The sequence below is a fragment of the Phoca vitulina genome, unplaced genomic scaffold, assembly GCF_004348235.1.
Source record: "Phoca vitulina isolate PV1807 unplaced genomic scaffold, GSC_HSeal_1.0 scaffold7, whole genome shotgun sequence".
Classification (NCBI taxonomy): domain Eukaryota; kingdom Metazoa; phylum Chordata; class Mammalia; order Carnivora; family Phocidae; genus Phoca; species Phoca vitulina.
The window spans coordinates 35933077-35949902 of NW_022589710.1; the positions used below are offsets into that span (position 1 = coordinate 35933077).

A 16826-nucleotide genomic window follows, 5' to 3' on the forward strand; every position below is an offset into this window, starting at 1 on the left:
AGCTTATAAAAGTGCTGAAAATCCAATAATCAGCTCTCTTAAGCTGAGCCATTTGGCTCCAAAATACCACTAAGTGATTGTGGCTTTGTCACTTAACTTTTTGGTTGTATACGGCTTTATTGTGATGTCATTCACATACCATACAATTTACCCATTTAAGTGTACAATTCAATAGTTTTTTAGTATATTGGTGAAATGTTGCAACCATCATCATTATCAATTTTAGAACCTTTGCATCATTCCAAAAATAAACCCCATCCCATTAGCAATCCATCCCTATTTCTCCCCACCTCTTCCAGCCTCTAAGACACACACACACACACACACACACACACACACACACACACGCATGCACACACGCACCAGCCCTGGCAACCACTAATTCTTTCTCTTTCTATAGATTTACTAAGTCTGGACATTTCACATAAATGTAGTCTTTTGTGACTGGCTTCTTTACCTTAGCATAATCTTTTCAAAGCTTATCTCTGTGGCAGCGTCTATCAGGACTTCATTCCTTTTGTTTTTAATAGGCCTTATGTTTTAGAACAGTTTTAGGTTTACAGAAAAATTGGAAAGAAGATCTAGTAAGTTCCCATGAAGTTTTCCCTATTGTTGACATGTTAGTACAGTACATTTGTTATCATTAATGAACCAAAATTGATATATTTTTATACTTTATTCACGTTTCTTTAGTTTTTCCCTGATGCTCTTTTTCTTTTTAGGATCCCATCCAGAATTCTACCTTACATTGAGTTTTCACGTCTTTTTTGACTGCTGTTGACTGTGACAGTTTCTTAGAGCTTTTTGTTTTGATGACCTGACAGTTTTGAGGATTACTGGTCATGTATATTGTAGAGTACCCCTTTCCTGGATTTGTGTTATGTCTTTTCTCTTATTAGATTAGGGTTATGGGTTCTTTGGAGGAAGACCACAGAGTTGTAAAGTGCCATTCTTAATCACATCGTATCAGGGGAACATGCTGTCAACATTATATCACTGGTGATGTTAACTTGATCACCTGGCTTTGTCAGGTTTCTCCCTTGTGAAGCTAGTTTTTGTTTTCCTCTTCCTGTGTTGTTCTCTTTGGAGGGAAGTCACTGTGCATAGCCCAAACATAGGAGAGTTATGCTCACTCTCCTCGAGGGCAGGTTATCTACATAAATTATTTACACTTCTTTTGCAGGAGCTATGTCTGTTCTCTCCCGCGTTTATTCATTTATCCAACCATTGATTTATATCAGTATGGGTTTATGGACATTTTATTTTATACTTTGGGTTGTAATCTAATATTATTTTGTTTTATTTCTCAAATTAAAAAAGATTTTTTCAGCTCAAAGTTTTTTAGCCTCTGGGAGCTCTTTCAGCTAGCTCCTGTGCTTCTTTGACATAGCCCCATCCATGTGGTGTTTCCTTGTTGTTTTTGAGCACATCCTTATTTTCTGGCACTACAGGACGCCCCAGGCTCACCTTGTACATTTCCTACCCCAGGCCTGCGATCAGCCCTCTCTCCAAGGAGCGCTGGTTGGAGAATGGCATTAGAGGATAAGATCTGGGAGCTAACTGTGCTCTTTGCTTTGATTCTTAGCCTTCTTGGGCCTCAGTTGAATTAGGGGATGTTTCTACATAAGAGTTAGCCTAATGATTCCAAATTTTTATATATTAAGTTTGTCATTATGTTAGTTTCAGGTGGCTTATTATTAATTCTTCTTGTTAACTTTCCTCTCCTTGTTTTTCCTTCCTTCCCATTTCTTCCTTTCTTTGTCTTTTCTCTTTCCTTTATGGCTTTTCATTATCTTTTTTTCTTTTCTTTGTTTTTCCTCATGTTTTGTTCTATCCCCTTTTCTGATTACTGGGTTTCTTTCTTTTCTTTTCTTTTTTTTTTTTTAGTACTTTTCTCCTACTGTGATTCTCTAAATCTTTATTAGTATAAAATATTTTCTCTGGTTCAGTATGTGAAAATAACTAGGCAAATAATGTAATAGACAGTATAAAAAGGCAAATTTCCACTGTATAAATGATTGCCGATAATTCATTTTAAATGGCTTAAATAATAGCTTAAAATGTTAAGTACATCATGATTATTTATGCAAACCAAATTCTTTTGTCATATTTGAATAAGATAATTATCTTTTGACAATTTTATTAAAACATTTAATCACAATGCATAGCTGTATATACAATAAAGTTTTCATTTTTATTTTTTTAAAGATTTTATTTATTTATTTGACAGAATGAGACACGGCGAGAGAGGGAACACAAGCAGGGGGAGTGGGAGAGGGAGAAGCAGGCTTCCTGCTGAGCAGGGAGCCCGATGTGGGGCTCGATCCCAGGACCCTGGGATCATGACCTGAGCTGAAGGCAGACACTTAACGACTGAGCCACCCAGGCGCCTCTACAATAAAGTTTTTAAAAAGAAACATCTAGTTAAGTCAGTCTAATTATTTTATGTATCTCTTGATTTACTTTTTTTAAAAAGATTTTATTTGTGAGAGAGGGAGAGAGAAAGAGAGCTCAAGCAGGGGGAGCAGGCAGAGGGAGGAGCAGGCAGAGGGAGAACCAGGCTTCCCGCTGAGCAAGGAGCCCCATGCGGGACTCAATCCAGGATCCTGGGATCGTGACCTGGGCCCAAGGCAGATGCATAGCCAACTGAGCCACCCAGGCGTCCCATACTTTTACTTTTCTACTTATACTTTTTTTTCGGTTAAAGAATAACTCAGTTCTTAGGGATGCTTCCTTTATTGAAACTCCACCCCTACCTTTTTATTGATACCTTTTGTATGTTTACTGTCTCGAATTTTATTATTTGGATATAGATTAGATTCATGTTCTTCCTCAGCCTACTTAGAACAGTCATTGGGCCCAGTAAACACATTTGCTAAAGCATGCATAATGTGTTATATTCGTTTGTTGTTTGTTTTTCTCCTAACAGTAAGCTCCTTGAGGGGCAGATAATGTCTTAAGGTATCTAGCATCTACTCAAGTGTCTAGCATCCCCTTGTTGAATGAATAAAGTGATGAAACATACAGCTCCTAAGGGCAAGAACTCGGCCTTACCTATCTTGCTTGTGATCTGCATTTGTTGGCTCTCTATAAATATTTGATGAATTTATTTTAACTGAATTAATAAATAAACACAGAAGATTTCCTTTTCAATATCTTCCTGGTTGTTTTGGCAACATACTAAAAGACATCCCAAAATTATGTGTTCATTTTGTCTGTAGTGTATTGATCGCTTCTTTGTGATTTTGTGATCTACCTAATTTATTATAAGTCTGGAGAAGTTCTGCATTTAAGGAATTTATAATATTTTTGCTTTGTTTAATTCAGCATTTTCCAAATTTATTTCACCATGGACTTCGTTAATGCACCACAAGGATTGACCCACAGAAGGCTCTCAGTAAATATATTTGTTCCACGAATGAACAAATAAAATCTTGTGGATGTCTTGAGTAAGTCTGCCATACAACGTATGCTTTTGTCTGTCAGAGAGAGAGAGAACATAAACAGGGAGAGTGACAGGCAGAGGGGAAGGGAGAGGGAGAAGCAGGATCCCCATTGAGCAGGGAGCCCGATGCGGGGCTCCATCCCAGGACCCTGGGATCACGACCTGAGCTGAAGGCAGATGCTTAACCGACTGAGCCGCCCAGGCGCCCCAACATATGCTTTTGGAAATGCTTCACTGAACACTTGCTGAGACCGGTGTGACAGGAATGGATTCCAGTCGCTCTGTGTTCCTACAGTTTCCTCTCCTGGAGGAGTTTTCGTATCGTGTCTCTGGAAGGAGGAAGGCTGTATTGTCTCCTTTCCACCCTCCCTACTGAGGGCCTTACACGGACAACATGTAAGGTGGAAATTGAGGCTGTGTGTGTACTACTGGCAAGATTCAACTCAGCTCTGTTTGCCTGTGGATCTAAGCTCTGAGCCACCGCACGGACTTGGGGCAAGGGCCGCCGACCAGAGATTGCGTGGCCGGTTAACTACTTTGGTTCATTTCAAGGCTGTCTTATGGCAGAGCCTGTTCTTGTGTAGTCATTACAGAAAATCACATCTATAGCTGATTGATAGTGTGGCACCTCTTGCAGATGTGGATGTTGTGAATCCTGACGAAAAGTCAATCATGACCTATGTGGCGCAATTTCTACAGTATTCGAAGGATGCAGCGGAGACTGGAGATAAAGCTCAGGTGTGTCCTTATAAGTATGACTCAAGAGCATTTTTGTTGTACCCTACTAGTGGCTTAATTTTTAAAACTGAGGTACAATTTGCATATAGAGCTTCAAACTGCAGTTCTATGAGTTTTGACAAATGCATACACCCATGTAAACCATGCCCCAGTCATGATGTAACACATTTCTGTTACCCAGAATGTTCCACTGTGCCTCTCTCCTGTCTGTACCCCCCACCCTGGGCAACCGGTATTCTAATTTCTTTCACTGTAGATTAGTTTTGCCTGTTCTTCAAAATTTTTAAGTTAAAAGTGGTAATTAATTAAACTTTGCTGAATTATCTAAAATAACTTTTACATAGGCACTCTGTAAGACAAATTAAGTTTAGCAGGCTTTTGAAAAATTCTAGAGCTATCTAATTTTTGTCTATTTTAATTTTAACAGCTTTTTTGAGGTATAATTCACATGCCATGAAATTAAACCATTTAAAGTTCACAATTCAGTGGTTTTTGGTATATTTACATAGTTGTGCAATCATCACCACCATCTAATTTTAGCATATTTCCATTTTACCTGTTCTTTGACTACATGTAACTGGGATTGTATAATCTATAAAAAATGGAAGCAGTGTGTTCTACTCTTCATCGTTGTTTGTTGTGGTATGCTTGAATCACTATCAGATTGCAATTTGATTATTCAGTTTTTTCCTTTGACTCTCAGTCAGGTACACAAAATATTGTGGGTGCAAATTTCATAAAAATCAGTGAGATACAAATAAACACATATTCTGCTACTGTGGAGATAAATGAGTGCTGTGAATTTAGTAAAGTGTTTTTGAATATTATTTTAATATGTATTTAAACTATTTCCTCAGACATGTTTACATGCAGTCATATTGTCGCATTTTATGTGACAAATTTAGGCCTATGTTTTTCCAACTGTTACGTTTGAGGCACCATGCCAGATTTGTTGCTGACTCTGGAACAGAGACTCAAGCTGGGACGCAAGCGTATAATTCAGTTCACTTATTTCTTTTTTTTTTTTTTTTTTTTTAAGATTTTATTTATTTATTTATTAGAGAGCGAGCGAGAGAGGAACAGCATGAGAGAGGAGAGGGTCAGAGGGAGAAGCAGGCTCCCCGCTGAGCCGGGAGCCCGATGTGGGACTCCATCCCAGGACCCTGGGATCATGACCTGAGCCGAAGGCAGTCGCTTAACCAACTGAGCCACCCAGGCGCCCTCAGTTCACTTATTTCTGACCTGCTGGGGAGCTACTCTTTTCTAATTAATTTTCTTATTAAAAAATAAAATGAAAAATTCAACTGTCCATGAAATCAGATGCAAAAATATATAGAAAACACTCCTGTTTAATAGAAAGAGAAGAGTAAATGAAGGTTAAAGGAGAATGGAAATAAGATGTAACATCTTTGGCTTTATCCTCTGGCAGTAAATTTTGCTTTCAAATGTAAGCAAGCAAGAATCTAAGAAAAAATAGTTGTTGCTCACATCCACAGGATAGCCGAACCAAAATCTTTAGTAGCGTTATTTTCAGGGTCTTTAAAATGCTCAAGATATTTTTGATGTCAGTGTATTTGGGTGTGAATAGCTCTTGAATTAACCCATATTTAGAGGTATTAGAAAGCAGTATTCTGAAATGCCTAATATAAATGGGTAATTTAGAATAATGTTCTCTAAAATTGAGGAATAATAGAAATGGATAAGCAAAAAAAAAAAAAAATAGGGGCTTGCTTGCCTTGTCTCTTTAGCACATTATGTTCAGGTGCTAGTTTCAATCCATTTTAAAATTTAAGGTGTTATGTGCACAAGCAAAATTCCTTTTTGGCGCCATGAGTCATTGGTGTGTAATGATTGCATTATTTCACTGATGTTTGAAGTTGTTAATTTTATTGTTAAAAAAAAAATCTCCAAGTCTATTTAGGGTAGAGTTTTAAATGTGTGTGTGTTTGTGTGAATTTTAGGGAACGATGAAAGATGCTGTGGTCTGGTTAACTCTACAAGAGAAAAAACTACAGGAAGTCCTAAAGGATTCAGAAAACGAGACCTACTCTAAAAAGTATGAAGTAAGTATGACTTTAAACAGCAATTTATTTGTAACTCACTGTTAGGGAAGAGTAGGATGCTTTTGGAAAAAACATCTTTCAGGGTAATTATTTAAACGCTAAACAAATGCCAGGTTTTAGCATCGAGTTCTAGGACAGTGCTTCTCACATTCTGATGTGCGTGTGAATTACCTGGGCAGTCTCGTTAAAGTGCGGATTCTAATTCAGTAGTTCTGGGTGGGGCCTGAGACTCTGCATGTCCAGCAAGCTGCCGGGTGGTGCTGACGCCTGGTCCTCCGGGTACTTTGAATAGTAAGCTTTTAGAACGGGGCGTGGCAAACTGGTCTGTGGGCCCCATCACCAGTTTTGTGCATCGGGTGTTACTGGAAGAGAGCCATGCCCACTAAAGTATTGTTCGTGGCTGCTTGGGCCAGAGTTAAGTAGTGGCAATAGCCACCAACCATATGGCCCTCAAACCTAGGACATTTACTATCTCGCCACTTACAGCCAGAGTTTTCCAGTCCCCAGTCTAGAGCAGAAAGAATATTGGATGAAAAAAAGATCAGGAAATCAGAAATGAAGCCAACCCCGAATTATAACAAGATAGGGCCCCAATCAAGGTGTCCTTCGAGGAAAATTGACACGTGTTATTGTCCCCGCGTGTGAACATTTGCTTTGTACCGGCGCCTTGCCGGCCGGCATTTTACCTGCCACAGCATCTTCTGGAGAGGGGTATTGCTGTTCTAGCCTTACAGATGAAGACAAGACTTAGAGGCACGAAGCGACTTGTCTGAGGTCACACAGCTACTGAGAGGTGGAGCTGGGATTTGAGTGAAGTCTGGCTTTGAAGCCCTAGCTCTCTTTATGTCCTGGGGCTTCTCCAGGTTAGGCAGTTGCTTCTTGTACCGTCTTGAAAGAGACTAACAGGAGCCAAGGTGAGGGTTCTTCAGCCCCGTTTCTCAGAACCCACTGTCTCTGCAACTCTGCTCCCCACTAGTCCTCCGTCCTGAATAAAGCAGACACCCTCTCATGTGCCTGCACAGCACTTAACACCTCCAAGCTCTGTTTCCCTGTCTGAGGGAGTTGGACAAATCCAGCCTTTCCAACCGTACCATGCGGCGGATTGTGCGACTTGCTGGCAACAGCATCCTTTTTGGTTTAGAGGCGTCAGGGAAGAAAGGGGATGGGACAGTCTCATCTTACTTTCATCTGAACTGCATCAGCTTTTGTGCTTCTTCCATCTCTGTTCTGGCCCAATATGGGTTTTTTTAAAAGATTTTATTTATTTATTTGAGAGAGAGAGAGTGCGCTAGCACAAGCAGGGGGAGGGGCAGAAGCAGAGGGAGCGGGACAAGCAGACTCCCCACTGACTGTGGAGCCTGACTTGGGGCTTGATCCCAGAGCCTGGGGATTATGACCTGAGCTGAAGGCAGATGCTTAACCGACTGAGCCACCCAGGTGCCGTTGGCCTGATGTTTTTTACTGACAAGATGCTAAGCGTCCACTGGAAGTGCTTTGCTCCCACATATGTCCTTGATTTAGTAATGGACCGCAGATTCAGGTTTCTAAAAAGGCTTTATGAAGTTATTAATGATCAGAAAGAATTACAATAATTATCCCCCGGTTTGCTCGTAAAACTTAATCTTTTAAGTTTTACTTTTAATCTTTTAAGTTTAACTTTTAAGTTAAGTTTTTTAATCTTTTTAAAAAAAAATTATTTATTTATTTATTTTTAAAAGTAAACTCTACTCCAAACATGGGACTCGAGCTCATGACCCCAAGATCAAGAGTTGCGTGCTGTCCCAGCTGAGCCAGCCAGGTGCCCCAACTCATAAAATATAACTGAAAATGCTGTCAATTTTTATGAATAATGTTTGAAATAATATTTATGGAATTGATGACTCTTCAACACTAATATTTCACACAAATCCGAACCAAGGAAAGCTTTATTTATTAAATTTTTGAGGGCAGGGATGAAGTATTTTCTAAGGTCTATATAAAATGACTTGGGAAGAACTGGCTCAAGTGCAGTTAATCACAGACACGTTTACATGTGATCACTGCTACCATATAGTTCTTACTTATACTCATTCTTATTTTGTCGTGAATCCATATTTGGGGAGGACAAACAAACTCACATTTTCCATGTGGCATCATGAGTTGTCCTGTCGAGCTGGGTGACCTGGCCACTCTCTTCCAGTAGAAATCCAACAGTACTGACCCGAGACACAAGCTGTGACCTGTTGTTACTGTGATGGCACTCAGATGATCAGGGTGCACTGATGAAAGACACCAGAGCAGTGAGAGGATCCGGAAGTCAGGGAATTTTACCTTTATCTAAGTAAAAATTTAAATGTAACCTACACCTATAGACCTTAACATAGCGGATTACATTTCAGAAACTGATCTGAAATTTCTGTCTTGAAAATATTTTTCTGATTGTAGAGTCTGCTGTCCTTTTTGGAGTCATTCAATGAAGAAAAAAAGCCCTTTTTGGACATCCTGCCAATAAAAAGGAATCTGGATGAACTGAATGAAGATCAGTTACAGTTGAGAGAAGCCTGGGATGGCCTCACCTACCAGGTTACTGTGTTATATTGATTGAAAGAACATTTTCACGAGGCAGCTTTGTTTGTTGGATGATTACTTTAGACTTCCATGAGGAATTCTGTAAAAGAGTAGATGCTACATTAGAAATTTGGGAGAGTGTTCTTTTATTTTCTCCATGGCCTCATTTGGGTAGTGATTGATATTTAATAGGAATTTACAGCATTCTACTTAGAGAAACTGCTTATCCAAAGTTTTTATATTTGCCATCAATGATTGGTTTGCCACAGTAGATTATCCATATTCTGACTGACCTGCAGCCTCATCTCTATGATGGACCAGGGTCATGTGTCACTATTAATAGATGCTTGAAGGGAGTTAGGGACAAGCCTAGAGAGAATGTGTGAAGATGAATGTGTATGTGTGTCTGAATATATCTATATGATTTCAGTTGTTTGCAGTTTATTGAGATTTGTGTTATGACCCACGATGTAGTGCATGTTTTTTTTTTAAGATTTTATTTATTTATTGGAGAGAGACAGAGATAGCGAGAGAGAGCAGGAGCAGGGAGAAGGAGAAGGAGGCTCCCTGCTGAGCAAAGAGCCCAGCGTGGGGCTCGATCCCAGGACCCTGGGATCATGACCTGAGCCAAAGGCAGACGCTTAACCAACTGAGCCACCTAGGCGTCCTGGATGTAGTGCATGTTGATGTACATACCATTTGCCCTTGAAAAGAATGTGTATTCTGTAGTTATTTGATACAGCATTCTTTCTTTCTTTCTTTCTTTTTTTAAGATTTTTATTTATTTATTTGAGAGAGAATGAAAGAGAATGAGCAGGGAGAGCGGCAGAGGGAGAGGGAGAAGCAGACTCCCCTGCTGAGCAGGGAGCCTGAGTGGGGCTCTATCCCAGGTCGCCGGGATCACAGGATCATGACCTAAGCTGAAGGCAGATAGATGCCCAACCTACTGAGCCACCCAGGTGCCCTTGATATAGCATTCAACAGATATCAGTTAAGATAAAGATGGTTGCTAGTGTCAGATTATCTATGTCTTGATTGACATTTTGCTTAGTTTTATCAGTTGCCGAGAGAGGGCTATTAAAATCTATAGAATCGTTCCTTCGATGCTGTCGGATTTTGCTTCATGTATTTTAAAACTTTGTTATTAGTTGTGCACACTTATGATTGTTACCATAATGACACTGATGAATGACACTTATTACTATGAAATATTCTTGTTTATCTCTCGTAATACTGGTTTTTTTGATGTCTACTTAATCTGATATCAATATGATCATTCCAGTCTTATGCTGACTGTGCGATACATCTTTTTCCTTCATTTACTTTCATTTGAGTCTTTATATTTAAAGTGCATCTCTTATGGGCAGCATATGGTTGGATCTTGCTTTCTTATCCATTATGATGATCTCTACCTTTTAGTTGGAGAGCTTAGTCAGTTAATATTCAATGGAATATTAATATGGTTCAATTTGGGTATACCATTTTACTCTTTTTTTCTGTTTATTCCCTCTGTTTTTTGTTTTTTTTAATTTTTTTTTTTTAAGATTTTATTATTTATTTGAGAGAGAGAGAGGGATAGAGCACAAGCAGGGGGAGCAGCAGAGAGAGAGGGAGAAGCAGGCTCCCCGCCGAGCAGGGAGCCCGATGCGGGGCTCGATCCCAGGACCCTGGGATCATGACCTGAGCCGAAGGCAGACGCTTAACCGACTGAGCCACCCAGGTGCCCCTCCCTCTGTTTTTTGTATCTCTATTCTTTTCCTGCCTTGCTTTAGATTATGTTAATATTTTTAGAATTTCATTTTAATTTATCTATTGGCTTTTTGCTCTACTGCTTTCTATCGGATTTCTAGTGAGATTACAGTATACATTTAAAAATTATTACAGTCTACAGGGCGCCTGAATGGCTCAGTCGGTCTCAGCTCAGGTCATGATCTCAGGGTCCTGGGATCGAGCCCCACATCGGGCTCCCTGCAGAGCGGGGAGTCTGCTTCTCTCTCTCCCTCTGTGCCCCCTCTATCTCTCTTAAATAAATAAATAAAATCTTTAAAAAAATTTTTTTACAGTCTACTTACACAACTTTTAAGTTATCGTAATTTTTATGTAGAAATCTTGCAATTAGTTTCATTTATTTGTCATTCTTTATGCTATAGTTTCTTTATATATAAATATATATATATGCCACAAACATATGTTTTAAAGTCCCCAAGACCATGTTATAAATTTTTGCTAAAAATAGTCATACATTTTAAAGAAATTAAGAGAAAAAAATGTCTCTTATATTTATCTAGATATTTATCATTTCCAGTGGTCTTCATTCCTTTCTAGAGGTTTGAGTTTCCATCTGAACTCATTTCCCGTCAGCCTGAAAAAACTTTTTTTTAACTTATAATGCAGGTCTGGCGGAAAAAATTCTCTTAATTTTCTTTGATTTCTGAATGTCTTTATTTTGCCTATAATCTTTTTTTTTTAAGGTTTATTTACTTATTTTAGAGAGAGAGGGAGCGAGAGAGAGAGCACGTGCAGGGAGAGGGGCAGAGGGAGATGGAGAGAAAGAATCTCAAGCAGACTCCTTGCTGAGTGTGGAGCTGGATGTGGGGCTTGATCTCATGATCCTGAGGTCATGACCTGAGCCAAAAACAAGAGTTGGATGCTTAACCTACTGAGCCACCCAGGCGCCCCGCCTTCATTCTTTTTTTTTAAACATCTTTATTGATGTATAATTTACACACCATACAATTCATTCATTTTAAATGGATAAGTTAAATGATTTTTGGTGAATTTACAGAGTTGCAACAGAGATTTTATGGTCTACAAGTCAAAAATACTCTTTGGCCCTGGAAAAATTTGTCGATCCCTGCTCAAGCCTCTTGGCTGTCAGGAGTGCTAGCCTGTTCTCAGAATACATGTTTCACATCAGTTATGAAGGGTGTTAAGTAGTCTGGTAGCTTAAAAGAGCCACCCTCTCCGAGTACCTAATTTGGGAGAACTGGCATAGCTCCAGAAACCTTCCCATCAAGTGTCAGGGCTCGTTGCATCCCCAGCTCGTGTTCTTATCACAGCTTTGAAACTGACCCTTGCAAAGGGCAGGAGCTTTTGGTTACAAGTGCTCAACAAAATGGAAGGAGAGGAAGAAGATACTGTCTGTAGAGTTCACGATGTTCCAGGCCACAAAGACCTGGCCTAATTTTACTGAATATGATTTGGCAAAAGTACCCACAATAATGAGAAAAACCATTAAAAAAAACTATTTTGCAAGGGTAAGTGCCACAAATTGATCATAGCTTGAAAATCCATTCCTTAGTTGGATATAATACAGCTTGTTGTCTTGATGGGCAAAGGAGACATTAATTTTAAAGTCATCAGGTGTGTAAAAGTCAATACCATCCAGGCAGTTTCTGGTTCAGTTGTTTGAGCACACAGTTACCTCAGAGCATCACAGTAAATGGTTTCATTTTAAGCCAGCTATGCAAAATAGCAATATTCTGTTACTTTGACCTGACAAGATCAGGGCAGACCACATACAAATTTTCATCCAAATACAAAAGTAATTTCCAAAACTAAGAAAGTAGTTTTTTGCTATGGTAAGTGAGAAAGAAGAGAAATAAAAGGTAAATATCATCTTCTATCTTTCCCCTTCTGACCTTTACAGAGGGTGCAGCTCCCAGGCAGAAAGCACACGTTCTGTTCCATCCAAAATGTATGCAGCTTTCTTTCAGTTGTGAAAAGATCATCAGTTGAATTAGAGCTATTGTTCTTAGACTCTCTTTAACTCAGTCATGTATCAACTTTCTGACTTCTTTTATTTTGGCAAATGCACAAATAACTTGGTTATAATGAAAGAACATATTAAAAATTCATAATGGGGTGCCTGGGTGGTCATTTGGTTAAGCGTCTGCCTTCGGCTCAGGTCATGTTCCCAGGGTCCTGGGATTGAGCCCCGCATCAGGTTCCCTGCTAAGCGGGAAGCCTGCTTCTCCCTCTCCTTCTGCTGTTCCTTCTGCTTGTGCTCTCTCTCTCTGTCAAATAAAAAAAAAATGTTTAAAAAAAAATTCATAATAATGAAAATATTTTTTTCATTCTTTTCCAGCTGGAGGCTTAATTGCATATACTTAATGATTTAAAACTGTAGAGTTGCCTTTTGCCATATGTTGTTTGAGAAGATAAACTTGCAAGCAACTAAAGCAAAACAAAATACTACCTGATATTCCTTACATGTGGAATCTTTTAAAAAAAAGTCAAACTACTAGAAATAGCGAGTAGAAAACTGGTTGTCAGGGCTGGGGTTAGGGAATACAAGTTGGTAAAAGGGTACAAACTTCCAGCTGTAAGTTGAGTAAGGTCACATGATGGCTATTCTTGATTAACACTGCATTAAAGCATTAAAATTTGCTAAGAGAGTTGAATTTAAATGTTCTCACCAAAAAAAAAAAAAAAGATGTGAAGTGATTGGATGTGTTAATTAACTAGATAGTGGGAATCCTTCCACAGAGTATATGTGTATCAAATCACCGTGATCTACACTTTAAATATCTTACAGTTTTGTCAATTATACCTCAATAAACCTAAAAAAAAGAGCAAAACAATATGAAAACTATATTTAATGCTTCTAGTTTATGAATAGTTCCATTTGACCTCCTTAAAGGAGCCTAGCTTTTTCCTCATTTAATATCTTTATACTTGGGTATTTGCTCATATGTTTCTTTTTGATATTTGCCTTGCATATGGTGGCACTCAATAAATGTTTTTCAGTCAATTAGTGATGAATCAGATAACCCTATTCTTTTAAAAATGTAATTTTGCTTTTTTTTCCTCTATTTAAAATCAATTTAACTTTAAGAATAGTGGCAATTCATTTAGTAGAACTATAATGGAAAGAGAAATACAGATTTAAAACTCATACTTTCTTTTTCTTTTTTTTAAAACTCATACTTTCATTTGAGGAAGTCATTTGAGTGAAACACCTTTTAATTTGTGCTTGATCTTCATGGGGGTGGGTGTCTTTGGAATGAGAATGCCATAAAAACCATAATAGAGCTGTGTGAGTTCAGATCAAAAACCACACTCTTTTAAAAAATTTTTATTTAAATTCAATTAACATATAATGTATTATTGGTTTCAGAAGTAGAGGTTAGTGATTCATCAGTTGCATATAACACCCAGTGCTCATCACATCACGTGCCCTTTTTAATGTCCATCACCCAATTACCCCATCCCCCCACCCCCCTCCACTCCAGCAACCCCCAGTTTGTTTCCTATGAGTAAGAGTCTCTTATGGTTTATCTCCCTCTCTGGTTTCATTTTATTTTTTTCCTCTCTGAGTGGTGTGAAGTGATATCTCATTGTAGTCTTGATTTGTATTTCCCTGATGTTGAGCATCTTTTCATGTGTCTGTTAACCATCTTGATGTCTTCTTCGGAAAAATGTCTATTCATGTCTTCTGCCCATTTTTTTAACTGGATTATTGGTTTTTTGTGGTGTTGTTTGATAAATTCTTTATATATTTTGGATACTAATCCTATATCAGATATGTCATTTGCAAATATCTTCTTACATTCCGAAGGTTACCTCTTAGTTTTGTTGATTGTTTCCTTTGCTGTACAGAAGCTTTTTACCTTAAGTCCCATTAGTTCATTTTTCCTTTTGTTTCCCTTGCCTCAGGAATTTAGGAAACAAAACAGGTGAACATGGGTGGGGGGGGGGGTGCGGAGAAGAGAGAGAAACAAACCGGGAAACAGACTCTTACCAATAGAGAACAAACAGGGTTGCTGGAGGGGAGGTGGGCGGGGGGATGGGTTAGATGGGTGATGGGGATTAAGGAGGGCACTTGTTGTGATGAGCACTGGGTGTTGTATGTTAAGTGATGAATCACTGAAATCTACACCTGAAGCTGATATTACACTGAATATTAACAAAGTGGAATTTAAATAAAAATTTGAAAGACAAAAAATAATTAAAAATTAAAAAAAAAAAAGAATTCCAGGCATCATTGTGTAATCAGTGTTCTTCCAGGGTCTTCCCTGGGCCCTCTCTCTGTCTGGCTCTGTTATATTGCTGACCACAGTTAACTGTAACCATGTACTTTGCTTCCCCCACTAAGGGGTTCAGGCAAGACCTCTGGGTGTTTTTTTTTATATTTATCTGATTGACCCTCAGATGTACAGGGTTGTGTTAAACTTACTCTTCTGTTCACGGCACATGGGTCTGGACAAGGCCCTAATCTAACTTTTATTCACTTTAATTTGTGTTTCTTTCTATACCCATGCCCTCCTTCCATTTCCCTTTCTCCTTAGCCCACTATTGTGATGTGCTTAAGGTGTATCTTTTTGTTTTGTTTTGTCTTGCAAAATACATATTATATTTATGTGTTCATGTATTTTTAAATTGGGTAAATTGATGTTATATGTTATTCTGCTTCTTAAATTTTTGAGCCCATGTATTTAAAAAGCCCCACTGTTCCCATGTGTGCACATCTAATTTGTGTCTAAGTGCTGCACTGTACTCTGTGGTGTGTCCAGTGACCTTCTCCATTCCAGAAGCTTTTTATAGCTCTATCAGCTATTAGCACAGCAGGTTATTAATAAATGTTTGCAGAATGAATGAATGAATGAATGAATCAATCCATCAATCAATGTGGGAGTGAGTTCTGATGGTGCTTAGTGGGGAAAAAATCCAGGTAGAAGGGACAGCAAGAGTGAACACCTTGGGAGTGCAGTAAGTGTTTGGGGAAATAAGTAGTTGATGTTTGTGTGACTCCTGTGCGTGGGGGGAATGGTGGGAAGGCTGAGGAAGCAAGAGGTTCATTTATTTATTTGAGAGAGAGAGAGAGCACGCTCGAGTGGGGGGGGGGAGGGGCAGAGGAAGAGGGAGAGAGAATCCCAAGCAGACTCTGCACCGAGTGTGGAACCCGTTGCGTCTCACGACCCTGAGACGACCTGAGCCAAAACCAAGAGTCAGTTGCTCAACCGACTGAGCCACCCAGGTGCCCCTGAAGAAGTAGACTTTGGAAGAGTGTCTACTGAAGCACAGATTTTTGTTTTTTTCAGATTAATGTGTGGAAAACAGAGCTGAATCATGCCTTGCCCTCACCACTGCATCAAATCGAAGCCGGGCTCCAGGAGATAGAGGAGCTTATAGATGAAGACTTGCCAACTTCCCAGGATTATGGTGAAGCCATGGCTCTAATACAAGAAAAAATTACTTTAATCAAGGTTGGAAAATAAAAAAGAAACATGGAAAAAATCTATGCTTCGTTAGGGACTGTTCTTGAGGAAGACTTTGTCCTAGGGAGAAGGGAAGGAAATATAATGGGTATTTGAGGTTGGTTTAGAACAATTCCCTTGGGGATTTTTGGGAGCCAGAGATACCTTCACTTTCTTCATGGGCATTTTGCTAGTTCAGGCTGGAAACAATAAGGTAGAGTCTAGTAAGTTCTAAAGCAATTGTAAAACCTGACAAAAAGGAGGGAGGAGACTGGTTTAAAATATGAGAGATTGGGTTCTCACTACAGTGGCATGAAGGAATTTGATATGTGACATTTATAGCATGTGAACATACAAGGGAATGGAAAATCCGAAAACAAAAGATTTTGATAATGCTTTTACCAAAGAAACTAGGGTCTGCCTCTCTGTAAAATGTTCCAGTTTAAAGCACTTCCGATGAAAATACTCATTTGCAAAGTTTTAGTTAAAAAAAAAGTAAGGGCTTTATGATTTTTTTTGGAAAATGATGCAGTGCATGCCCAGAGCAAATGAGATTAACAAACCCCCAGTTACAATGTTTGGCAAGAAGTCTGGTTCATGTCATGCTAAATTTCTTTTCAGAATCTGATGGATAAATTTGATTGTCATTTGAATACTCTTCTGGCATTCGAAAGTAGAGATGAAGAACATTTACCACTGGTACCACCTAGGAAATTGGAGGAAATGAAAGGACGGTTTGTAACACCAGCACTTCTCAACTGCTCGTACCATTCATGTTTGAGCACTAACACGAAGCCATGGGGACCAGAAAATTAGAGATTTTTAGATCATTTC

The 16826-nt window shown here is 38.9% G+C and overlaps 1 protein-coding gene across 3 annotated transcripts in view; it reads left to right on the forward strand.

Annotated features, from left to right (window-relative positions):
* Window positions 1–16826, forward strand: part of SYNE2 (spectrin repeat containing nuclear envelope protein 2) — a 315865-nt gene that overhangs the window by 85606 nt on the left and 213433 nt on the right. For all 3 annotated transcript variants that reach the window (XM_032405277.1, XM_032405280.1, XM_032405278.1), the window contains exons 9-13: window positions 4083–4183; window positions 6145–6246; window positions 8671–8808; window positions 15837–16001; window positions 16614–16726. In XM_032405277.1, coding sequence (XP_032261168.1) covers window positions 4083–4183; window positions 6145–6246; window positions 8671–8808; window positions 15837–16001; window positions 16614–16726 — 619 coding nt within the window. The remainder of the gene's footprint in view (window positions 1–4082; window positions 4184–6144; window positions 6247–8670; window positions 8809–15836; window positions 16002–16613; window positions 16727–16826) is intronic.